Consider the following 25,838-nt stretch of genomic DNA (forward strand, 5'->3'; position numbering starts at 1 on the left):
AGGCTCTGATACCACTTGTCACGGGGCTAGACTGCTGCTAGCAAGCTCGTGCGGCCTTATTCGTTTTCGAGGTCAAAACTCGGCTAAGTAACCCAAACCTTCACTAAGCGAGAATGCTTAGAACGTTGCAAAAATAAAGGAAATGGGAAAAATAGAGAGATGGGAGCTCAAATGGAGAAGAGAGAGTTTAGAGTGAATGCTAACTTGTATTCCACAATCTGAAGTGAGTAAATGAGGTGGGGGTGAGCCTCCTTTTATAGTTGGAGCCCCCTACAATCAACGGTTAAGATTAAATTACATCAACGGTCAGAAAAGAGCCCTACTCTATCTATAACTCTAAAATTAAATAATAATTAGTGGGAATTATCTCTAAGATAATTTCAAATAATTATCATGCCTCTTCGCTCTCCAAGGTGGATGGGCCAGCTCTGCTGGGTCTTCTAGAAGGCCCAAAACGTGGCAAATGTAGTCTCTGGCAGCCTTGAACGAACTGGGCTCGGTCTTGGGCTGGCGGTCTGTGACACTATTTATATTATTCAAGCCACCCTATTTTTGGGAGTTTGATTCCTAGTTAAAAACTAACATTTGCTATTGGTTTGCTGTTGAACCGAGATAATTGGTTGTGGGTTGTTATTGAAGGATCTTCATGCTTTCCTTGCGCCGAAAGAATCGGGATTGGTGGCGTGCAGCGTGGGGAACCTGGGTTACTTGGAGATGCGGCGCTGGTGAGAGAGAAACTACTAGGGTTTGGCTTGGAACGGGCCAACTTGTTTGGGCCGCTGTTGGGCCATTTTATTTGATTTTGGGGCCTGTCAAAAATGTAAATAATATAATTATACACTATGGTTTGTAATATTACATAATAATATAATAATATTAATAACAAAAGACGAAATTAAGTGTCTTCAGCTGCCCCTCTTTGCTCATTATCGTGTAACAAAAATAGAGCAAAGATTAAAAGACACGAATTTCGGTCATATCGAATGTCTTCCATCGTGGAGTTGAAATCCGATATTAGGACTGGTTTGTCAGTCTGGATTGAAATATAAAATGACTCCCTCGTTGTGAAGTCGAGTTAAACTAGAGGCTCCTGAGTACGAAATCCTTTCATCGTGAAGTTGAAATCGAACTCGAAGCTTCGGTATGGTTGTGCTACAGATGACCCCTTCGTCACGAAGTTGGATCAATCTGTTTGTGAAGTTGGTATTGTATATGGCTCATTCGTCGTGAATTTGAGCCTGAGGATTGGAAATTCTTCGTCGTGAAGTTGAAATCCAAGTATTGTTCCGAGTCCAATATCCTCCGCTGTGAAGTTGAAACTGGTTCTGGAACTGGGAAATTGTTTGTTGACAACCAGCAGTCCCTTCGTCGTGAAGTTGAACTTGTGTTGTCCGGAGTCCAATATCCTTCTTCCCGGACTCGTCATGTTGACCCAGGACACACCCCATGGAGCTCTCGAATATGGAGAGATACAAGAACAGAGGTTTTCCTGGGATAGGGGACATCAGGATAGGAGCGTGGGACAGGTACTCTTTTACCTTCTCAAATGCAATCTGACAGTTCTCATCCCATGTTCCAGGGCTGTTTTTTCGGAGAAGGCGAAAGATTGGATCACACTTGTCAGTTAACTGAGATATAAACCGGGCTATGTAATTCAATCTTCCTAAAAAACCTCGGACCTCCTTTTGTGTTCGTGGAGGAGGTAGACTCTGGATAACCTTAACCTTATCAAGATCAACCTCGATGCCTTTTCTGTTGAAATATAAAGCCTAATAGTTTCCCGGATATCACCCCGAAGGTACACTTGCTAGGGTTCAGTCGTAATTGGAATTTCCTCAATCTCTGGAAGAGCTTTCTCAGATTCTCGACATGTTCATTCTCTGTCTGTGCCTTGATAATCATGTCGTCGACATAAACCTCGATCTCTTTATGCATTATATCGTGGAACAAGGTCACCATAGCTCTCTGATATGTTGCCCCTGTATTCTTTAATCCGAAAGGCATCACTTTGTAACAGAAAGTTCCCCACATTGTGACGAAAGTGGTCTTTTCCATGTCTTCGGGATGCATCTTGATCTGATTGTACCCCGAAAATCCATCCATGAATGAAAAGTAGGCGTTCCCGGTCGTATTGTCCACCAGAGTGTCTATGTGTGGCAGAGGAAAGTTGTCCTTGGGACTTGCCTTGTTAAGGTCCCGGTAATCGACACACATGCGTACTTTCCCGTCCTTCTTCGGCACAGGCACTATGTTGGACACCCACTCCGGGTATTTGGCTACTTGGAGAAAACCGGCATCAAATTGCTTCTTGACTTCTTCCTTGATCTTAAGGAGCATTTCTGGTCGCATTTTTCTCAGTTTTTGCTGCACAGGTTTGAATTCTGGTTTGATTGGCAGTTTGTGAACTACCATATATGTGTCTAGTCCCGGCATGTCTTGATACGACCAAGCGAACACATCTCCGTACTCCTGAAGTAAGACTATCAGGTTTTTTCTTGCTTCAGTCGAAAGAGTTGTGCCGATTTTAACCTCCTTTCGATTTTCCTCAGTGCCCAAATTTAAGATTTCGATCGCCTCCTCATGTAGCAGTATTTGCTTTTCTTCTCTTTCTATCATTCTCAACAATTCGGTAGGCAAGTTGTACTCCTCTTCATTATCGCATTCATCAAATTCCCCAAGATAAATGGTTGATTCAAAATCCATCTCCGGATCAGGATTATCAGTGTCCATATTATCGTTATCTGGGAACCTGAAAGGAGGAAGATGTGCATGTGTGAGAGGATAATATCCCACACGGAACGGTCAAGAACTAACTTTGAGAATAACTGGAAATGAAATACTGGAATGAAGGAGATAGATAATGAATTCAAAAATTAAAGAAAAATTTGTTTGCCATGGAAAAGAAAATGCATCTTTTATTAAACTTAAACAAAATGTTTATTCACCCTTACAAAAGATCACCTATTGCCCCGGGTATAGGCAAATAGGGATAGTTCGAATATTACTCTGAAAGATTTTTGTAAACCACATGTAGTTCTTCCACCGACCAACTGCTAGGCACGGACCCATGTGGCAGAGGGCATATCATGGATCTATCTCCGTTGTCAACATCTTCTGTGGTCACGGCATTGATGTTCAGATCTTCCAGAGCCGTTTCTAACTCGGATATGGTGGTCTCAAACACATAACCACCTGACTTGAATATTCTAAAAAGCGGCGGGAATGTCATAAGCTTCCATTGGAGTTCGTTTCCAGTCAATCTGGCCAACCTTCTCTCCCGGTTCTTTTGGATCTCCTTTCTCTTTTCATGATAACTGGGCTGAAAACCTAGCCCAAATTGGTCTAATTTTGAGATAGGAAGGACAGGATTAATCATTCCTTGCAAATATTTCCCAAAACCTCTCCCAGTTCTGGCGCCTCGGCCCAGGGTTTGCTTGATCTCCATCCTTGTGCATTTGGAGAGTCGAGGTCTTGGGATTCTCTTTCATTCCGCCACGAATGTGGCATTCACAAACTCCAAGGAGCGGAACGAACATTCTACCGCTTCCTCGTTTACTTCGATGTATGGAGCCTCTGTGGTCACGCTTGCCACGATATCTTCCTCAGCGTTGATAATTACTAAGGCCCCGTCAATAACAAATTTAACTTTCTGGTGCAACGTGGAGGGTACTGCACCTGCTTGATGAATCCATGGCCTTCCCAAAAGACAGCTATAGGACGGCATGATATCCATCACAAGGAACTCAACATCATAGGTGGCTGGTCTGATGGTCAATGGTACCTCGATCTTTCCGATTACCTCTCTTTTGGTCCCATCAAATGCTCGGACCACATCCTGACAAGCTCTCATATGAGAGGTATCTATTGGTAGCCTCTTCAATGTAACCGAAGGTATCACGTTCAGAGCCGAACCATTATCGATTAAGACACTTGGTAAAGCGTGCCCCTTACTGTAGGTAGTAATGTGTAACGCCTTTGTTCGGCCTCTTCCTCCTGATGGAATCTCATCATCTGAAAACGAGATGAGATTATCAGCTTGAATATTGTTCACCAGTCGATCCATCTTGCTAACTGGTATGTCTTGTGGCACGAACGTTTGATTAAGGACATTCAACAGCGCTTCTCGGTGTGCTTCCGAGCTTAAAAATAGTGCTAGCATTGAAGTACGTGTAGGTAAGTTATGGAGCTGTTCTACAATGTTGTACTCGCTGTGCTTCAAGATCTTGAGGAACTCTTTAGCTTCTTCCTCCTTTATAGGTTCATTGACAACTAGCACATCTTCTTTGAATGGCTCAAGTGGTCTTTGCCCCACTTTACTATTACATCCTCCGGAAGTACTCACCTGACATTCGTACTTCCATGACACTTGCCGATTGTCCTTATATTGAAAAGGCCGAGGTGCTGAGATTACCACCTTGGCTGGTGTTGTTACTGTCATGCTTGCCTTAGGGGTAATTATCAGAGGACTACCCCTACCAAATCTTCTGTCTGATGATTCTCCAGTGGCACAAACATCTGCTTCCAAGGACTCTTTAATTTCTTCATAAAACTCCAGCTCTTTCTGGTCCATCATGAGCTGGACTAACGATCTGAACTCTGGGCAATCTTGCACTTTATGCCCTTCTTTGTTGTGGTAACAACAATGGTTACCATCTTCATTTTCTGTCGTATCTGGACATGGTGTAAGAAGCCCTGCATTCACCATTTGGCTCCATACCCAAGCCAAAGGAGGTTTGATCTCCGAAACACTCGATTTAATTTTCTTGCCCCCTTCGGTAGTAACGGCATTGATTCCTGTCTCCAGATGATTGGGCAAGGGATTCTGGGTGACATTTGGTGCTCCGGAGTTGAAAGTGATCCAATTCTTGTTACGCATTCGTTGCACAAGTCTCTTGAATGCGAGACAACTTTCAATCGAATGCCCCTGCACACCGCCATGGTATTCGCAGTGAGCGCTCTCGTCATACCATTTTGGGTAAGGGGGATTTATTGGATTCATAGGATAAGGCGACACTGCATGAGTGTCGAAGAGCTGTTGGTATAATTCTTTATATGTCATGGGAATGGGTTCGAACTGCTCCCTTTCCCTTTCCCTTCTTAGTTCTCTCTGGTTTTGTCTAGAAGTACCGGATGGCACAGCTGCTGTGGAATTTGAGCTTGAGATTGTAACCCCCTTGCTGACGTTGTAGGTGTTTACATTGTTGATATCTCGCTCTTTGTTTTTCACGGGAGGTTTTTTACTAGAGTCCCCTCCCTCAATCTTTCCTTGTTTAATGGCCAACTCGATCATTTCACCGGCCATGACTAAATCTGAGAAACTTCCCGACGTGATTGCTACCAAGTGCCCGAAGTAAGGTGCCTTCAAGGTCTGTACAAACAGCTTTCTAGTTTCCTTTTCATCTAAGGGTGGATGAACTTGCACAGATAAATCCCTCCATCTTTGTGCGTACTGTCGGAAACTCTCATTGTGTTTCTTCTCTAGGCTTTGTAACATGACCCGGTCTGGTCTCATATCGTTGATATACTTATACTGCTCCAAGAAAGACTTGGCTAAGTCTTTCCACGTCTTGATATGAGTTCGGCTAAGCTGGTTGTACCACCGAATAGCTGAACCGGACAAGCTCTCCTGAAAGCAATGGATCAGGAGTTGGTCATTCCCGCCATATCCTGTCATCTTTCGACAGAACATAGTGATATGGGCTGAAGGGCAACTGTTCCCGTCGAACTTCTCAAACTCAGGAACTTTAAACTTTGGTGGAAGCACTAAGTCTGGAACTAGGCTCAGCTCCATTGCGTCCACTCCATAATAATCATGGTCTCCCTGGACCATCTTTATTTGATCTTCTAATATTTTTATCTTTTCTTCCATCTTTTTGGCTTTATCTTCCTCATCAAAGTCTGGGACATGATAATCATCCGGATGATCATCAGGGATGATTGTAGAAGTTTGTATCTTCACAGCAGGTGCAACTTTCGCTTTGGTAACGAATGAGTCCCCGGGTAGTGCTGCTTTCCCTTTAGTAGCAGATGCGTCCCCGGGTAATATTCCGGGTGAGATAACCACTTGCGGAGTTGGTGGTATGGCCACCCCCTCGGAAGAAATGCCCCCTGATGCACTAGCTTGCTGTAGACCCGTCAACTTGGCTACAATTTGGTTGACCAAGGACTCCTGATTTCTCTTGATGGATTCCAGAGTACTTTCACTGTTCTGAGCCATCTTATCTTCTAGTTCCTTTTGAAGTCTTGCCATGTTCTCTTCGATCTTCTCCATTCTGGCTTCCATTTACCTCTTTTTTGCTCGAGTATTGTGCGGGTGATGTGTATCTATTGCTTGCGGTGGTAAGCTTGGTGTCTGAGACATGTTATGTTAGTTAATATGAATGTAAAAACATGGAAAATATAAAATAAACAGACATGAAATATAAAATGCAAGAAATGCAATGCACGATGTATGCAATTGGAGGCATTGATCCAGAAAAGTGTTCATTATTATAAATAACCCTTATTTAGACAAAAATGTTTTATCTTTTAAGAGACATAAAAACAAATTAAAGGTACATTCGAACTAAATCCTCTAGACCCCGAACAGCTTCCAGTAGGTTGACAAGTCTTCTGCCTTCATCTGTCACCGGTTGAATGCCTTGTCGAATCACTCCAGCTTCTCTTGCTAGGCCGTGCAGATGACGGGCTGCTTTTTGCACTTGATCCAGGAAATCTCGGATGGTTGCATCTCGGGCCCTCACCCTTCGCTGTGCTTGTTCCCAACGGAAACACCATTGTAATCCTCCGTCGAAGGGCACCATCTGAAGCTCGTTTGCTTGCCTCTTGAACCCATCTACAATAGCTTCCAACTCAGCTATTGTCTTGCCATCTTTCTCATGCTGTTTTTCTAAGTCAGCTACCCGAACTCTCAAGCGCTGGTTCTGATATTGACTATCTGCCAAGCATCTTTGGGCAGTCTTCATCTGTTCCTTCCAAGCTTTCTCATCAGGCCCCTCAAACTTCCTTTTCAGGCTATGAGCTTCGTCCTTCCAGTATTCAGAAGTTACCTTCAATTTGGCGTTATCCTTGACCTTATCTTGATATCCCTTTCTCAAGTCTTCGAACTCAAAACAAACTCTTTTCTGTTCTCTTTCCAGTTTATTTGCCCGATCTTTCTGAGAGTCAGCATCTAGCTTCCACTGATAGCGCTCGGCTTCAAGTTCCTTTATCCTTTGCTTCAGCTCACTATTCACGGCTTCAAACTCGGTATTGGCTATCTCGAGTTCAGAAGGGACATGCCTGAGATGTTCTTCCATGGTTCGGGTGTTATCACAGTCTGGCACAGGGATGTTGTCATTCTTTCTCAATCTTCGCCACTCCACATAATCCGGAGTGAGCATGCTTCTGGCAGCTACAACATCCATCCGGAATACTTTCCTCCACGAATCGGCTGCTTCTTTGATCATCTTCTTATAGCTGCCGCCGTGATACTCAAACTCTGACCTAGCCAACCCGCATGTTGCTGGGACAAACTGACGTGCTCCATACTGTCTAAGTGCTAATAACAGAGCATACCCGACTGCTCCCCAAAGTCCAAGTAAGGTCACAGTGTCAGAGTCACCACATCGGAAAAGAACGTCACTGAGAAATAGCCAGGGGGCTCTCCAGACAATATCCCGGTCCTGAAGATGCGTAAAGACCTTCATCCATTTTTCCTTCGAGGCGCCTTCATGCCATTTTAAGGTGATAAATTAACCTAGAGGTGAATAGGTGGTGCTGAAACGGCGGTAGGCAACCCCGTTAGTCTTTCAGAAGTGGCTGTGAATCCAGACCTGAAGGAGCTGAATGCACCCGGTGAGTCTTCCTCCGCCAGTTCTTCGGCAATGGTTGAGAGATCGAAAGGTCTCGGCCAAGATGGCTGGTGCTGGATTAACTCGTTTAGAAAGTTGCTCAAATAGTTCCACCACGGTAGCGTCAATGCACCCCAAAGCTTTCGGAAAGATGATCAAACCGTACAGACCCAGTGCAAAAAGGTCTATAGTCTTCCACTCATCAGGGTGGTTTTTCATTAGTTGCTTTATGTGGATCCATTCAATTCCTTCTCCACTGCCTCTACGCTGAGTCCGATCGATTATCCATTTCTCATCTACTCCTGCAACTTTGGCCAGTGCATTCTTGAAGGGCTGGCTTTTGATGTGTTTAATGTAGGCTCGCTCAAGCTTGATGCTTTCACAATGCAGCAGTGTAGTGTATTCTTCGATGGTAGGCACTATGTCCTATTGGTTAAAAGTGAAACAACTATATCCCGGGTTCCAGAATTGAACCATGGCTCTGATTAAGGGCTCATCAGTCTTAATATGAAGCAAGAGTGCAATGTCACCGTACCGTTGGCTGAACTTCTGTCTCCGATCATTCTTCCAACTGTCCCAGATGTCTCGAAGCTCTTGTACATTGTTCTGTTTTAGGCTGATAGGGGTGTAGCGAACCAACTCTGACACATAGCTTCCTTGAAGACTGTCTCCCTTTTCACTTTGAGCCTTCTCGGACCATAGTCGTGCCTCAGCGTTTTCAATCTCTTGTATTACAACACCTTTGTCCATGGATTTAGATTATTTGAGTTTTAATAAACACCTTTTTAGGGATCAATGGCCTCTTGTTATGATGCGAATGCTAAAAACAAACACAAAGGCAAAAAAAAGTTAGTAAAATGGAAATAAATAAAAAAAATAAATAAAAAAATGGTAAAGGAAAAACATAAGGACAAAAAGGTTAGGAAAGAAATGTCCTAGGTTTTGGAATGTGGTTTTGGGGTAGGCTCTATTTATTCAAAGTCTCCCGGTTTAGGTTCTAAAAACAGTACTCGAGTTCTCCTTGCTGGCGCCCCCTTGGGCCGACCAGACCCTCAGTCGGAAACCCATCACAGGTTTGTGTGGACTAAGTTAAACTCGAGAGGACACATTCCCTTATGCCCATACGGAGAATAAATTCACACGAAGGCATAAGGTATATGAATCCCGAAGGCTACTTGCTAGGCCCATACGGTGAATAAATTCACACGAAGGCGTCGCTTTCACCCCCACTTAAAACGGGTTCGGAGCTCGGGTTTAGAGCCTTAGATGAAAAATGTTTGGAAAGCTGAAATCATTAGAAAACGGTCAGTCCAACTATTTACTCGAAAAATATAATAAAAAATAAGTAATAAGGATCGAAATATTACCTTAAAATTTAAACTTACCCTTTTCGTTAAAAAGACAACTGGAAATTACCTTAGCCTGACTCACTTACCTGTGTCCCCAGTGGAGTCGCCAAGCTGTCGCAACCGTCTTTCAGTTGGGCCCAGAATTGGGCTTCGACTTGAAAAATGTGGATTGGAGTCGCCACCGACCATTTATTTTATTAAAAATGGGTTGATCGGATACATTATTTCTTACCTGATCTGCGTTGTACCAGAAACATGTCGGGTTCGGGAGTCGGTTACGGTCAAGGAAGGATTAGCACCCTTGAACCACCCTTTCGGTACTACGTAATTTCCAGTTGTCTTTGGTTAAGAAAAATGTAACTTTAAATTAAAATGTAAAAATAGCAATCTCAACTACTTACAATTGATTAATTTGAAAGCGTACCCTTTAAAAGTCAAAATATGTGTTAGAAAAAATAAATGATAAAGAAAGTAAAACAAATGAAATAAGGAAAGTGATAGAAAATGAATAAAATACATAAAATGAAGAAAAATAATAGCGCACATATATACATAGTAGACAACTAAATAAAAATAAAATGATAATGCAAATAAATGAATAAAACAAACAAAATGAAGATAAAAAGATAAAAATAAAGAATAAAAATAAAAAGAAGATAGATAAATAAAAAAGGTGCAAGTATATATATATAAGTAAAATAATAATAAAAAATAGAAAAAATATATAATAGGAAATCATAAGTAAAATATATGTATATATACATATAAGAAATAAAAATAGGAAATATATATATATATATATATATATATATATATACAATAATACTAATGATAAAATATATATATATATATAACTAATAAAACGTAATATGTATATATATAACAAAAATAATAAGAGAAAAAAAAACAAATAATTAAAGAAAATTAAAATTGAATAGACAAATTGAGGTTAACAGGGGGCTAAATTGAAAATAAAACAAATTAGGTGGCCAAAATTGAAGACATTTCGGGACAAAGGTCGATTCTTGGGGGCAAATTGAGGCACACCAAAGGAAAGGGGACCGAAACTGAGATTATCCCCCACCCGTTTCAGAAACACGCGGACCCTGGGGATCCAAATGGGGTCCTCGGGTCGAGTATATAACCCATTTCCCACAAACACTTTCTATTATTTCCCCATTTGCCAACTTGAATCAAAAAGAAAGGTTTTAAAACCTCTGAAGTGTTCATGTGTGTTCATCAAGCAGATGAACACGCCGCCGTGCTTTCCAGAATCTGGCCGTAGCGCCGTCTCGTCGGCCGCCGTTGTACGGCGCCGGCCACCGTTCATCGGCGGTAAATCAAAAAAAAATTTGCTTTTTCGAATGCTTTCTGAACTTCATTTCTAAAAACCAAAGTTATTTTTTAAAAAATTGATTTGAAAAAACGTAGATCTAAAAATATAATTTTGAAAAACAAAGGGCCTCCCTTTTGTTCCTCGGCCGAATGGGTTCCCGCTCGAACCAAGAGCAAACAAATGTGTCATGCAAGCCAAGAAAACCAAAAGCAAGGTAAAGATTTACCTATTATTTCACTCAGATTCTATACAAATTACTTCGAACGTTTGTTTGCTTTTTCGTGATTTTCTTGTGTGTAATCTCTACTTGTATTTCGTATCAACCGTGTCCCCCATTACATTAGGGATTACATGCTATTTATAATATTCAAGCCACCCTATTTTTGGGAGTTTGATTCCTAGTTAAAAACTAACATTTGCTATTGGTTTGCTGTTGAACCGAGATAATTGGTTGTGGGTTGTTATTGAAGGATCTTCGTGCTCTCCTTGCGCCGAAAGAATCGGGATTGGTGGCGTGCAGCGTGGGGAACCTGGGTTACTTGGAGATGCGGCGCTGGTGAGAGAGAAACTACTAGGGTTTGGCTTGGAACGGGCCAACTTGTTTGGGCCGCTGTTGGGCCATTTTATTTGATTTTGGGGCCTGTCAAAAATGTAAATAATATAATTATACACTATGGTTTGTAATATTACATAATAATATAATAATATTAATAACAAAAGACGAAATTGAGTGTCTTCAATATTATATAAATTATTTTCTGTTGTTTAATATCTTTTGGAAAATATTTATTATAAACATCAAGTAAAATAAATAACATTACTTATTATAAAAGTTAATAAGATTAGTTTTCAAAATATAATAATAAGTTAATTAATATTATTTATCATAAAAATAAAAAATATTATTTACTTATTTATATTGATATATAATAATTCTTTTAATATTTAATAAATATTATTATTTATAATAACAAGTATCTATAATATTTGATTTAGATTGATCATCAATAAAATTAATATAAATTAATAATTATTAAAAGAAATTGAATCAACTAATAGTTAAGTATTAATTATTGTTGTGATCATTTTAGACGGGCGGAACATAAGAGGGGCATGTGAGGGTCATAGCCCCAAAAAATTAAAAAATTATAGCTTAGTCTCTTAATTTTTTTTGAAAGTTTAATTTGGTCCCCATAATTTTTTTAAAAATTTAGATTAAGCTGTAAATTTTTAAATATTTTTAATTAAACCCTCCCATAATTTTTAAAAATTCTCATTAAGCCTCTCAAATTTCCAAAAAATTTAGTTATACCTTTTTTTTGTTGAAAAAAAGGTAAATTGAACCTTTAAAAAATGTTGAAAATTTTAATTTGAACCCCTAAATTTTTTAAAATTTTAACTTGACCCCCAAATTATATCATCAAGTTCCTCCACTGCTTTTAGATTAGAATAATCCATTGGTTTCTTACTTGTGCAAGGTTGAGAACATACCTTATTTCATAAGCTAAGCTCTTTCTAACCTAAACTCTTTCTTCATTACTTGTCAACGTGAATTGCCTACGGCCAAAAGTGAACACAGATTTGGCCATACCTTTTTCATTTCTTTCTACACAAACCTTACACTCGAAGTAAACACTAAATTCCATAAGTAAACCCTACATTTTCCATTATACGTTCATTCTTAAAAAAATGCATTTACTAGATCAATATTTTCTATTATTTTATTCCGAAACATAAATGATTATCTACTAAATATTATTTCAATGAACTTAAATGAATTAATATAAAAGATTATCTATTAAGTATTATTTCAATTAGGAATGAATTAACATAAATTTTCCCTTCTTTTAATTAAAAACATAAAGGATTATCTATTAAATTTATTTCAATTAACATTATTATTATTATTGTTGTAAGATCATGAATTCGAGTGTATATAAACACAACTATTTTCGGTTTAAAAGTTAAAAATATTATGAATAGTTAAAATATTAAGATTTGTGTTATTGTATTTTGTACTAATGGTGATGTTTTTTTATAAATAGGATTTTGATGCTGTCACATATTTTATTCAAGGACATTAAACACTAAATCCTACTCTCTCTTTTTTTAATTAATCACTGGTATCTGATCTATTGACCAACTAATTTAGATCAGGTACTGTAGAGGCGAGGACAACCTTCCCAACCCAGTTAACTCCATTTGCAAACGCCGGAATTCGAACCCCTGACATTGCTTAAGGGACCTAGTGCTCATCCCACTAGACCAATCAGTTGTTACTACTAAATCCTATTCTTTAATCTTTAAACTAAAATTATATATTTTAAATTCCGAATATAAATAATAAACCATAAATTTTAAAATTGTAACTCGTAAACTCTAAATAAGACATAATAACATTAAAACTTTAATTGTGAAAAAAAATCGTGTGAAATAAATTCTTATAAAAATTATGAAGAAAAACATAAACTACCCCAAATTCCTATTTTCTCTTCTCTCTCCATCAAAGTAGTTAGTAAACGTTGAGACTTTTTATAACCCAAAAATAAAGTAATACAAAAATTTGATCCTTAAACCAAGATTCCGTGTCGGGTGGCCCTGTGTATGAGTTGAATAAATAAAGTAATAGTATAATGTAGACCAGGTTTTCAAGTGTCGGCTAAACAAACTGATATGCTTGATTCACCACCCAATGCATCTAAAACCTCAATGGCTGACGCCCTTTGCCAATTGCCATCAACTTGTGGGTCCTAATTCTCGCGTTCACCGTCTTAATAACGGTCAAGTTGTATACAAAATTTTCCATATATTATGTGTTCTAATCAAATTCACTAGTGTTTCTAATTACAAATTTGATTATTTTCTATTTTTTAATCTTTCTTTTATGATCCACGTTTAAGATTTATAATTTACTTTTAAGTCATGGAATCAATTCCTTCTAAATGTGTATTTTAGCCATGAGATCAAATTCTTTCCATTATACAGTTAAAACTCTATAAATTAATAATGTCAGGACCAGAGAAATTTATTAATTTAGAGAGTTATTAATTTATCGATAAATTAATAATTATTAATTTAAAGAGTTTTTAAGTAATTATACTATACATATCAAACAAAAAGGCAAATTAGTCTATACCTCTTAGAATTACGTTGTAAGAGATAAGTTAAATTAATAATGAGCTCCAAATAGACTTAAACTTTAAAGGAAAACAGACAACTAATGAATCATATTTCAATAGAGTGTAATAAATTTTTTTCAGTTTCTATGAATTATTAATTTATGATTTTCTTGGGACCGAAAATTATAAAGGGATCTCACGAAAAATTATTATCTTATTATTTTATCGAGTTTTTCAATTTTTTACATTGGCCCAAGTCGGGACCAGATAAATTTATTATTTTAGAGAGTTTATTAATTTATCGAGTATTAATTTAAAGAGTTTCTACTGTAATTTGATTAAATAATTTGGTGTGATGTATTTTTAAAATATAGAATGATGAGACACCTGTTGATATTATTTTTACAATTAAATAAATTTGTTCATATTTTAAGAAAACCAAAATAAAGAGAAAATTATAATATTTGACCTGGTAAAAAATGTAACGTGTATATATTAATACAAAAAGGTACACAATCCAAAAGTTAAAGCCTTAAAAGGTCTAAAAATTAAAGCCTTGAAGGAATTAGAAAGGATCAAATTATAATAACAGGAATAAAGTTGTTTAAACTATATACGACAAGGACCTTCTCTAAATTTTACCTTTAAATAGCCGACATATCCTGCAAAAGATATGCAGATCCTACTTTACATATTCTACTATTATTTTGTTGTAAGGTCAAAATTTTCTCACAGTTGAATTAATTCAATTATTTTCTCAACTCCCCTGAATAGTGTCCGTTGTCCTTTCTTCTTCCTCGTATCTTTTTCCGAAATATTTAATGTCAAATTTGCCTCCATGTAGTCTGCAACATTAGTATCTTTTACCAGAAAAAAAAGCTTGACGATGGATGGCTTATGGATTAAGCTCGTCTCCTGAGAAAACATTGAAAACCTATTTTAGAAAACTAGTGTTTTGAGTCCCTAACGGGTAACCTAACTCAGGATGCTTGAGGAAATAGCAAAAAATGTAGTTGATTCTTAATTTAAGTTAGCTTTTTGATTGACTGATTCTATGAATAGCTGGCGGCGAGCTTTTATTTTATCCCTTGCAATCTGTTATTCTTTATAAGAGTACAGATTTCAATATGTTGTGTTTGTATGGTCACCACATCTCTGTGAGTCTGTCTCCATGACCCATACTGTAAAGGAAAAACGGATTTTGGTGACCAAAATTTCAAAGGTTTTCAGTGGGGATTCATGCTCGTAGCAAGTTACGTCTTTGCCAGTCATATGAGATGTTGAGAGATTATTGTATCTTAGATTGTTTAAAGTCTTTTTAGTCTCTAATTTTGTCTCTTGATCTTGTAAAGGATTTCGGAAATATCTCGATTGAGAAGAGCATAATTTATAGATTGTCATATTTACCGTAGTTTATCTCGAATATCGAGTCATAGAAGAGCAACTCGGACTGATGACTGGGAAACCACGGTTTTTGTTACTGATCCACCAAATTATACACTACTGCTTTTTATGTATAGTACTCTTCCTTTCCTTTTCTTTTTTCTTTTAGGGGGAATCACTAGCTCCAAAAATATGTCAACAATATAAAAGTGGGTAAATGTTGCCGGACCGAGTCAAACATGATGACATGATGCAATTATTTTTATTAAACATATTTAAAGCAAAAAAATATGATGCAAATCAAGATGATGAACTAGGAGCGAAGTTTGACAGAAACAAAGTTTAGTTGTTAGGGCAGGTTCCTCTTCTATTTTTATCAATATATATATATATATATATATATATATATATATATATCTAAACCAGCATATTATAAGTCCTATGGAGTTTATGGCAAATTTTAAAGTATTCCGTCAATGGAAATGGAAAATTTATTATCAATCAATAAACACGTCTCTTAAATTCTAAATGTTTGTTATGATAATGAATTCTATTTTCGATCAATAAATATCGATTGCAAATATTGAAAAAAAGATATTATAAAATTATCAAAACTATAGAATAACCATAATAATGTCCATTTAAATACCTATCTCAAACTGCTCCGACGTTTTTGCAACGAGGGGTTTGGCATGGCTGAGGAGGCACACCAAAGATCCAATCAAGAACGTTTAAGTACTTGGAGCGAAACACTTCCCTCTCTTGCGCATAACAATGCATTATGATAGCTGTTGATAAGCTAAAAATCACCACATCAGGTCTCTTCAGATTCTTTGACCCCGCCAAATACTCCTCATCAGCCATCCACGTAAAGAAGCTCTCTATGGCTCGTGCAAGGCAGTAGAGTGATATCTCCATCCGCCTGCTTTTCTTCTCAATTGCAACACTCAGACCCGTTGGAAACTACGCAATAAACTTGGATATAAATTTCAGATAATTCAAATATTTTTTTGTACTTTTTTATTAATGAATAATTTCATATTTTCTAACCTAAAATTTTATGTCTGTCCTTATATTTAATGTTTTCTTAAGTTTTTTATTTTATTTTATTTAAAATATTAACCAAGTCATATCCTCACGCATGTTTGGGAATATATATATACTCAAAAGAAGGGGGAGGAGGGGGGGGGGGGAACGGAACAACATAGAATAAGTTGAAAAGAGTCCTTTACCGTTCCGATTGCTATCAATGGTATGTTACATTTTCTGAAGGACCCAAACAGCATGCAAGTCCAGATCCTGTTTAAAAAGTTAGTGGTTAGCTCAATTACAAAGGCCAGCTTTTTATATGCGATTGGTTTTGTTAATTAATCTATATCCTTTTGCTAGAACTACAATCAGATGCAGAAATGCAAAAGTTTCTATACCTCTCTTCACCTGACCATTTCAGGAAGATCTTCTCCCGCTGTTTTTACAAGTCATTTGCAGGAAATTATGATGCGGTATTCACTGTGTTAATAGTTATTTTAATGGAAAAAAGAAAAAAAAAATCTCTAGGGAAATCTAAATTGAAGTTAAACATTAGGAAATACAGATCAATGGAGAACAAACACACAATTTTACTAATAGAATGCATGAAGCAGTAGAAATAATATAACACTAACCAAGCTGATGTGCAATAGGTAGATAAAAATAAGCTTGATCTGGCAATATCAACAATACTTTTTCCCAATAACCTGTAAGGCCTACATTAAGTTCAAAAGAATAAGTCAAGATGATAATGGCGAAATGGAATCCTAGTGGGGAGGGGATTGAGAGGACAGAGAGAAAGCAGAAGACTGGAATAAGTCTGCTAATGCTCTAGTGTTTTTCCCTGATGCCCAAATTATGAGCTCAACCAAAAACTATAACATCCGCTTTAACAAGCTAAAGCTCAATCCAATTGTAAAAGGCCGTTTACCTACTATAGTAAGTGCTAAAAATGGACTAAAGTAAAAAAGTTCCCTTTCATTTCCTAATAACGATAACAAGTAGCTGAAGTGAAAATCTCTCCAAATTTTTAGAAAATATATTCATCAAGAACAAGAAAAAAGTCTAACTGCATTACCTTTTGAAGAGGCCTTGACGATGAACTATCAAAGCAGGAATCAAATAAACTGGAAGATATACTGGTAATGCCCTTTTATATGCTTCAATAAGAAAAGTAACAGCATGTGCTCCGCATGATTTATTCCCGTGTATCATCTGCATACAGCTTGAGAATTTGAGCTTAATTCGGAAGTAACAAACAATATGCTTAATTCACAAACTCTACGATACCTACAATAAAACCTATTATGTTTCAGTTATCAACCATATTGATTAATGCAACTACTTCAAGGATCTTATCACAAAGGGAACATGTTTTTTTTGGAAGAAAATATTGAATCGTGAATTTATTGCAAATGAGCTCTGTTTGCAAGATTTGTAAAGACTTCAAACAACGATTAAGTGTATTAAACTACTTGACAGAACAAACAAAAGGAGAAAAAATGATCATACTGAGCAAGGGATTTTCATGTTTGGATCTAATTTAACTTCCACCCCTATTGCCTTGTGAAGTTTCTCTATTGCTTCCAAAGTAGTGAATGGGAGGTTGCTTGCAAGCTCTTTTACACCTTGCAGAATGACAATATCCTTCCCACCATGTTCATTGAGAAAGGACTTATATGATGGGGGCAAACTATCTTGCTTCAAGATGTAAGAAGTCCTGAAAGTACAAATGATACCAATTGAAAAATTATGCCCAAACAGGTAATAACAATACATTTATCATCCTTTTAGGAGAACAAGTTGAGAAAAATTTGACCACTCCCAATATTTGATCTTGATTCCACCCTCTCACAATAGGACTAAATGGCAGAAAACAACACAAATAACCAGGAGAATTTAATAGCAGTAACTTACAAAATTTCTGAAGCAGAGAGACACGTAAGGAATATGTCACCATGCTTCCAAGTAAGAGGTTTACAAAGCTTCCCAAATCGTTTTCTCTTTATTCCACAACGTGATGCCAATACAGCAGCTTGCATGAGTATGTATATGGCCAAACTTGTATGTTGCGTGTTAGACCCGGTAAGAAGCATGGAAGGCCCTGCAACCAGCCCGGCTACTAACGCCCGCCATTTCGCAGTCCTAATTCAAAATTTAACACTCCACTAAATGAAACTCAAGTTCATAACAATTTTGATTTCAACTTTATGATAGCAAAATTATGGTTAAGAGCATTGCCTGTGATGTCTTCCTCGAGTAGCAATGATTTCATCTATGGAAACAAATGTACCAGCAAAAGTTCCAAGAAAAATATCGTATCTAATTGTCTCCTTAATTGCCATATAAATTGCCTCTTTATCAGAAAACGAGTCAACTTTCCTAAATCAGAAAACTATTACTATTTTGTTATTCTTAAAGAGATTAAAAAAATGCTTAAATTCTACAAAACAGATACCTTGATTTCTTGCGCTGCAAGCGTGCGATAATCGAGAAGATAGCTAAGCCACCTTGCAGGCCAGCTCCAATTGAGAAGCCTTTAGCTGAAGCGACTAAAAGTCTTCGCAACTTTTCGGAATCCGTTAACTGACTCGAATCAAGACCAAGAGCAGAGGAAGAACATGATGACGCGCAATGCGTGCAAGTCTCGTCGTGCGATGCGGAGAAACCACAATTAGTGTCTCCATCGTGGAAACCATCTTCTTCGCCGGAAGGAATCAAGCAGCGGCATCCGCCATTGATGACTCCGTCGCCGAAAGGCGACATGATGGTTACCTACGGTTTTTGCGTGGCGGAAATGACAGCTTTTTTTTTTTGGGAAGAAAACAAAGATCAATAAATGATGAATTATGTTGGTGGGAAATTAAGAAGCGAATTTTGGAACTTTTCTGCATTTGAGATTATCGAATAGACCACTGATTGACACGACACGTGTATCATATAACATATTTTCTTGCGGTGCTTCCAAGTCCAAACATATTGATTATCAGTCGTCCAAAATTGAATTTACTTGAGGTTTGTAGAGTAGTGTTTATATGTTTACATGTATTTATTTTAAATTAAAGCTATTTAAAAAAATATTGATTTTAAAGTTATATTTACTTATAAATATATTTAGGAAATAAATTTCAAAATTACTCATGAATTTTGATAAAATGTGTATGATCTATGATGATACATGAACTTTGATTTTGTAAAATTATATACATTAAATTTTGATTCGATTGTTCATATAAAACTTTAATTTTAATTTAACTGTATATATAAAAAATAATACATATTGTAAAAATAGATATATCTATTCATTTAATATATAAACGTCAAATTCTGGTATGTTGATAATATCTTTAAATTTTACTTGGTTGAGTGGAAAAGTGGAAGGACGGATGAAAGGAGGGAGTGAGAAAATGGACAGAAACTTTTGAAAGATGGTGACAAATATTTTAATCCTTAACAAGAGTTCCGAATGATTTGGAAGCATCAAGTTTCATAGAACGCTTAAATGCATTTTAAGCACCCAAGGACCTTAGAAAATGCTTATATGCATTACCAAGGCCCTGATCTTAATCATGAGAATTTGCTACGAAAAATTTATAAATAAAATCAAGATTCTAAATTCAATCAGTAACCGGTTGCAGGGTCTATAATCAAGAAAATAATTTAACATGTCAATGAAGGTTTCAATTGGTCCCTTGTCAGGTACAAAAATATGCGGAGAACATCAATGATAATTTGACAACTGTTACCATTTTGAATCTTTGTGCTCTGATCATTTTATGGTCAATGTACAAAATCATACCAGTCCTTTTACTGAGAGGATCCATCTTCTCCCTTCAATCCACTTTGAGAACAATTTTCATAAACTCGTATACAAAATAACTGATCGAAGCAGAAGGTAGGACCTGAAGACAAAAAATAATATTTTATTATAGAGGAAAGCATATGAACCACAAATTGTGTGTGTGAGCTTTTTTTTTTTGGGGGGGGGGGGGGAGGAGTATCCCATTTAAACAATTTGTGGATCGAATGTTATAACTATATTATAATGTAGAAACTAATCAAATTCAAAGAACTTCAGGGCAGCACAGATAAAAATTTGTGAGATGAACTCTCATGTTATAGTGTTAATATCGATTGTTTGATTCATGTCCGCATTTATAGAGGGATAATGGGCATAAAGCTTTTGAGTAACGATTTGTGAGATTTTATTAAAAGCTTATCCACTTACTTGTAGCAAGCTGGGAATTAGCCCAGCATAGAGAGCAGAAATTCCTCCTTGCTCAACTATCCTCACACCAGTTGCCAGTGCACCCATTTTGCTTGCGTGGACTTGCAATTGCAACTGTCTTCTCACAACTTCAAACGGATAGGTAGCAACTTCGGCACAAGCACCAGCAATAGCCCCATATAGTAGCGTCCTCATTGGTCCCAACTCTAGCTGATCCAAAGCATTCAGTTCCTGCCCTGTTTGACTCATGTTCTGAATTCTTTTCCTACCCTCCGGGGAACGCAGATAAGCTGATTTCAGCATATCATACACACTATAGAATACTGCAGCTGAAGGTGCCATGCTTGCAATAGAGGGCACTAGACCTTTGTATAGAGAAAAGAATCCCTCAGTTTGGATCATGTGGTGAAAAGCACCAATTACACCGCCTAAGGCTTCTCCACCTGGAGCCACTATCTTGGTTCGAATCTGTACAATGATAAACAGGTAGTAAACAGTTACCATCCTAGAAAAAGAAGAACACATCTAGAAAAAGACATCAACAAAATGAAACTATTAATAGTCAACAAAACAAACCTCCCAGAGTACAGCCAGTTTCAGTGATCCTAAATTTGACAAAAGCAATGAAAGGTCTAAATTGCAATCCTCCATTGATGAAAAAAATCATATTTTAATATAGTTTAAGTACGTATCACACATTTTTTAATACATCTTTAAGCATTAAAACTCTCAAGCTAGAATTAAACTTTGTTATTCTGTAGAAATCTCAAAAACACTTTGCTATCATGTAGGATTATAGTAATTAAAAAAGTAAGATGTCCCTGGAGACACTATCCTTCACCTTGGTTGGTTAAAAAAGTATTATGTTAGACATGACATTGCAATGACAATAATGGGAAATTATCCTGATCATTTTGTCTAGAAACAATACTCCTAAGACATAAGAAATGATAAAGAAACAATACTCCTAAGACATAAGACTAGACAACAACTTTAAAATCGGTCTCTTATAACTTTGTTAATCCTCTAATAACACAAAGGATTAACAACTGCCCGTGTGCTATTTCTAATAGTTGCCCCAAATGTACAATATAGAAGTGCATACAGCCAAGAACCTAACATGCCTACACGACTAATAACAGATTGAAGATAGAACAATGAAAAGAAAAACAAAAGCTTAGGTTTCGACATACAGTATCAAGTGGTAAGCAGAGAACAGTAGCGGTAATGCCAGCTGCAGCACCGGCAATGAATCTCTCAGAATTTGTAGTCTCCTCATTTCCAGACAGTCTAAGCAAATGCTTCCTATACGTATCGTAAGCATAAAAATTCAAAGCTTTGAACGGAGCCGTGCGAAGAACATTAATTAAGTTCCCTTTCCAAAATCCAAGTAACCCTTGAGTCAAAGCAATCTTCTTAACAAGCTCAAATATATTCCTTTGTTCACCGCGAACTATATATTCCAGCTTTAATCTCTCTAATGGAGCAACAAATGTTCTATAGCATTTCAAACAATAATTAGAAATGCATAGGGATCTAGACAAATACGAAAACGCGCGTAGCTAAATCACGAACGGAGTTTGTTAATGTTACCTGGAAACCATGGCTGCGATGGCTCCAGCCCACAAATGATTTGTAGTATTGACTGCGCCACGTTGCGTTACCCTAAAATTCCGTTTGGTTTCAGCCACAACCCCGTCGTTGTTCTTCTTTAGTTCATTTTGTAGTTGAAATTCCTTGTGTTCCGAAACAAGCCCATCGTTACTCAAACTAACGGACAAAAAAAACACGTCCTTAACGTCAACCGCCCCAGGCTTTTGCCTACGAGAAACGCAAGCCATTTTTCTGGAAGAGGAAAAATCTTTAAAGGGGGAAACGAAATCGAGAAGGGAAGAGGGAAAACAGGGGTCGATGAATAGACCACCAGGGCTGGGTAAATTAGATTTAGAGGGAAAAGGGAGGTGAGCTTGGCAGTCGGGAAGGGAGTTCTTGAATTGGACATGGAATTTAGGCATTGTTAAAACCGGTGGTGGAAATGGCGGCACCCGGTGATTTGGGGAAAACTTAATCTGTTAGGGAATGAAGGGGAGATGAGTTAAATGGGACGGTGATGGAGAAGGGAGTACAGTACGTGGTGGGAGGAATTCGGCAGCGGCTTTGCATCCATCGACGAACCAGCTATAGTACAAGCTGTGAGTACACCGAGTCGCTTTTGTTGCCCTGTTTTCCCCCCTCTTTATGCACTTTTCCTTTGATTTATTATTTAGTAGGTTATAGGTATGATCCAAGTGGATAAAGGATCCTTTATAAGAAACCCACATTTATCCGATTCTCAAAACAGTAAAATTTTAAATAAATAAATAAAAGGATGAACTCTCTAGTGGGACATCCATATATTTCTACATTTTTATTTTGACCACTCTACTACTTTTTTAAAAATCATAACTAGTATTAAGTTTCGTTTCTTTTCTATTTTAGTTATCACCTGTTAGATTTGATCGTTGACTCAATGAAAATGATGACATAACATGATGTAATAACAATTTTAGTCTTCAAAACATATATATTTTTATCAAATCGATCCCAATTCGAAATAATTTAATAAATCTTCAATATTTAAAAATCATATCAATTTGATCCAATGTAAAATCTCAAAAACCCCTCCCAAATCGTGATCTTCCCCAAAACCCATTCCCCCAATGTCGTCTTCTCCTGTTTGGTCAGTCGTCATTGTCGCCTCTCCACGTTGACTGGCCGTGTGATGAAGATGTCTTTCTTAAAGCTTTACACGCACCGTTTTCTTATCTTCACTTTCTTTATGCCCCAATTAGGTGATTAAATTTTAGAGTTGAAGGGCTTGAATATTCTACGTCTTCATGGTCTTGTGAGAATTGATGTAAATCGTTTAACTTGACTCTGCCGTATATGACCGGTTTCCTCGACTTCATTGTAAAAAGAGAACTCACTTTGATGCTGTTGTCGATAGAAGATGGAGCTGCAAGAATAAGTGCATATTTCTACAAAGCTAAAAGAACTCACCAAATACCATGTGACAGTGAGGACCATACCTTAGAGTTTATGCTGAAATATTTATTTCTACAAAGGCAACATATACTAAAACACACAAAAACATGCATATTTGGTAGACAGATCTATTTCTTTGTTTTAAGTTAATTGCGGTCAGAAACGTTACTTTCTATGATTTGTCTTGGAGTAGGATTCAGATGTGGAATCTTTCGGTAAGCATTATTAAAATGTCAAGTGGCGTTATACAATTATCTAAAAGCCATCAATTTGATGGATCCTTGCAGGATTATTCCATTTCTTCAGTTAAGAAGAAGGGTTTTGAGAAAAGAACTCAACATGCTCTTGTTAGGCCAGAGGAAGAACAGAAGTTAACAGAAAGCAATAAATAATTTTGACTCTAACTAAATTTTTAATAATAATTATGTCACTGTGGTTGCTTTCTATATTTTCTATGAAATTACCATATTATATTAGGCACCTTAAATGTCTTTTTATATTGTTTACAGCAATCACCATTCGCAGGTGTAACACAAACACCAGTGTCAAAATTGTTTAAGTAGAAAATACCAACACAGGAAGTGTAATGAGCATTCCTAAGCATCATAAGAAGGTAAAATAATTCTGTTGGCCTTTATTTTTTCCATTTGCGGTTAGGTTGGGGAAAAAAGGATAAATATTTGGTTAGCGGGTCCTGACACATCCTCAAAATCTCCATCTTACCTTATGGCATGGCAGGTAACCCACCATGAATATGAAGTTGAGACTTCCAATGGAAGAACAATCACAAAACGAAGAAAAAAAAGTACAGTCTTATTTGAGGTATGTACCTAACACCATTTTGAGTCATGAAAAGTTTACGTCCTCGGTAGAGAAAAAAGAGTGCTATAAGTCAGTCAATAGTGTTGTAACATTGTATACACACACACAATCGATGCTGAACTTCCTTGTCTGATGTTTACATCAGGATCCAAGGAAAAAGAACGCTTGGACACCAAAAGCTAATAACGCTGGAAGTTTTGTTCAGGTATTCAAAATCTAACGACTTATATTTTAGCAGAAGATAAAGAAAAGGCAAAACTAGCTACATCATTCGGGGATTGACAGTTAAATTTTCATTCTTTAATACCTTTCCCCTTCACAGTTCTGACATCTAACAATGACATCGCTAAATTAACTGAACATATGAGTTGAGATTTTTGTTCTTGTTTGATTTAGACGTATGGTCATACTCATATGTCTCGCTTCTTAGTGGATGCCGTTAGAAACAGTAGAGGAAACAAATTCCAGTATGTTATTAAAAGTTATGGCCTTCAACTAATAATTCCGTCCTTTAGAAAATGCCGAAGCCCAAATATTTTAGCATTGTTTGGCTCTGGATAGAGTAGCTGGATGCAAGTGTGGACCGATTAACCTAAAACAAGGAATTAGGTACCGACTTTTGAGAAATGGAAACAACAATAGATTAAACTGTTTATGGAAATGACTCATTGTATCAGCATACGCTTGACTATTTAAATCAGTGTTATTTTCTTCCCAACATTAGAGAACCTCATTATTGATACATTCATCATGAAGGGAACTAAGGGAAGTCAACAAAATGCTACAAATATCGGTGATTTGTTTTCAGAAGGTTCTCTAAATTCTTATGCAGATGACCCATATACATTTGATTAAAGGTACTGTCATTTATCTATCCTAGGAATGAGCTTGGAAACAAGATGCTTCTGTTTGTTTTTTTCTTTCTTTCTATTTTCTTTGGAATGGCAGAAACTAGCTACCTTTGCTCTCCATTAGGCAATTGAATTGGGGGAATATTTGACTTAAAATTACTATGATCTCCACCCAACCATATTGTACCATCTAAAATGGTCCAACTGAATTGATTTTTGGTTCTTGAGCATTCTGCCTAATTAAGAATTTGAAGTTCGACATGGCAGGCTTGATTGTATGAGTGTCATGTCATTCTGATTTGGTTTTGCATCAAATTATTCAAAAGAGATGAATTCTAGCTGTCATAAGATATTCTAAAGCAGCGCATCTTTTGAGTTTCCTACCGAACTGTGGTTTCATATACATTTGACTGTAATTTTATCTTGACATTGATGCTTATTTGCAGGATGGATGTATCTGATGTTGACACCTGAAACCAGCCTTAATTTTCCCCCCTCGTTTCAAAGAGCCTTTTTTCGCTTGTTTCACTGATGGGCTGTAGGGATGAATTCAATCATTCTTTCTGTTTGCAAAAGGCATGTGATGGTATGATTTTGTGAAAATATAGTTGAGACCATTTATCTGCTACATTCTGGCATGTAAACAATGTTAGATAAAAGGCTTATTAGGGTGTTTAGGAAGAAACATGCTTGGAACTTGTGTGCAGCGTGTTCAGACTGAAATCGTGATGAAATTAGGTGATGGGCTGATAGCTACATGGTTTTTTGTTTATGCTCACTCTGAACTAACAATTACATCTTCCTCTTTTTCTTTTTCCTGGAATGCAAATTTGAGATATCATAGTTCACTTGATTTAAAATTTTG

The 25,838-nt window shown here is 37.0% G+C and overlaps 2 protein-coding genes across 4 annotated transcripts; both read right to left on the bottom strand.

The window, feature by feature from the left end:
* Nucleotides 1-1,304: 1,304 nt before the first annotated feature.
* On the bottom strand, nt 1,305-22,457 carry LOC120191071 (probable mitochondrial adenine nucleotide transporter BTL3). 3 transcript variants are annotated; one of them, XR_005522662.1, is made up of 6 exons: nt 21,870-22,457; nt 21,470-21,773; nt 20,277-20,744; nt 19,786-19,950; nt 12,616-12,620; nt 1,305-1,319 (listed from the first exon to the last, which is right to left on the bottom strand). XR_005522662.1 is itself a non-coding variant. In XM_039194076.1 (4 exons), the coding sequence occupies exons 1-4, from the start codon at nt 22,289-22,291 to the stop codon at nt 19,882-19,884; spliced, it is 1,263 nt and encodes a 420-aa protein (XP_039050007.1). In that variant the 5' UTR covers nt 22,292-22,457; the 3' UTR covers nt 19,718-19,881. The 3 variants fall into 3 exon arrangements, 1 of the variants encoding a protein (XP_039050007.1); XR_005522661.1 differs by lacking the exon at nt 12,616-12,620 and adding an exon at nt 14,684-14,688 and having other exon boundaries at nt 1,306-1,319; XM_039194076.1 differs by lacking the exons at nt 1,305-1,319; nt 12,616-12,620 and having other exon boundaries at nt 19,718-19,950.
* On the bottom strand, nt 15,674-18,843 carry LOC120191070. Its single transcript, XM_039194075.1, has 8 exons — nt 18,507-18,843; nt 18,290-18,430; nt 17,966-18,193; nt 17,561-17,768; nt 17,127-17,263; nt 16,684-16,764; nt 16,252-16,318; nt 15,674-15,982 (listed from the first exon to the last, which is right to left on the bottom strand). The coding sequence occupies exons 1-8, from the start codon at nt 18,812-18,814 to the stop codon at nt 15,674-15,676; spliced, it is 1,479 nt and encodes a 492-aa protein (XP_039050006.1). The 5' UTR covers nt 18,815-18,843.
* Nucleotides 22,458-25,838: the final 3,381 nt, after the last annotated feature.

The sequence above is a fragment of the Hibiscus syriacus genome, unplaced genomic scaffold (assembly GCF_006381635.1).
Source record: "Hibiscus syriacus cultivar Baekdansim isolate YM2019G1 unplaced genomic scaffold, ASM638163v2 tig00116964_pilon, whole genome shotgun sequence".
Classification (NCBI taxonomy): Eukaryota; Viridiplantae; Streptophyta; class Magnoliopsida; order Malvales; family Malvaceae; genus Hibiscus; species Hibiscus syriacus.

Coding starts and splice junctions, on each gene's coding strand:
- LOC120191070 (XM_039194075.1), bottom strand. CDS start 18,814: ATGTCGCCTTTCGGCGACGGAGTCATCAATGGCGGATGCCGCTGCTTG. Junction 17,769..17,965: donor CTCTCTGCTTCAGAAATTTT/GTAAGTTACTGC, acceptor TTGTACTTTCAG/GACTTCTTACATCTTGAAGC. Junction 16,319..16,683: donor ACCTATTGCACATCAGCTTG/GTTAGTGTTATA, acceptor CTTTTTAAACAG/GATCTGGACTTGCATGCTGT.
- LOC120191071 (XM_039194076.1), bottom strand. CDS start 22,291: ATGCCTAAATTCCATGTCCAATTCAAGAACTCCCTTCCCGACTGCCAA. Junction 21,774..21,869: donor ATCGCAGCCATGGTTTCCAG/GTAACATTAACA, acceptor GAAATGCTATAG/AACATTTGTTGCTCCATTAG. Junction 20,745..21,469: donor TCTGCTTACCACTTGATACT/GTATGTCGAAAC, acceptor ATCATTGTACAG/ATTCGAACCAAGATAGTGGC.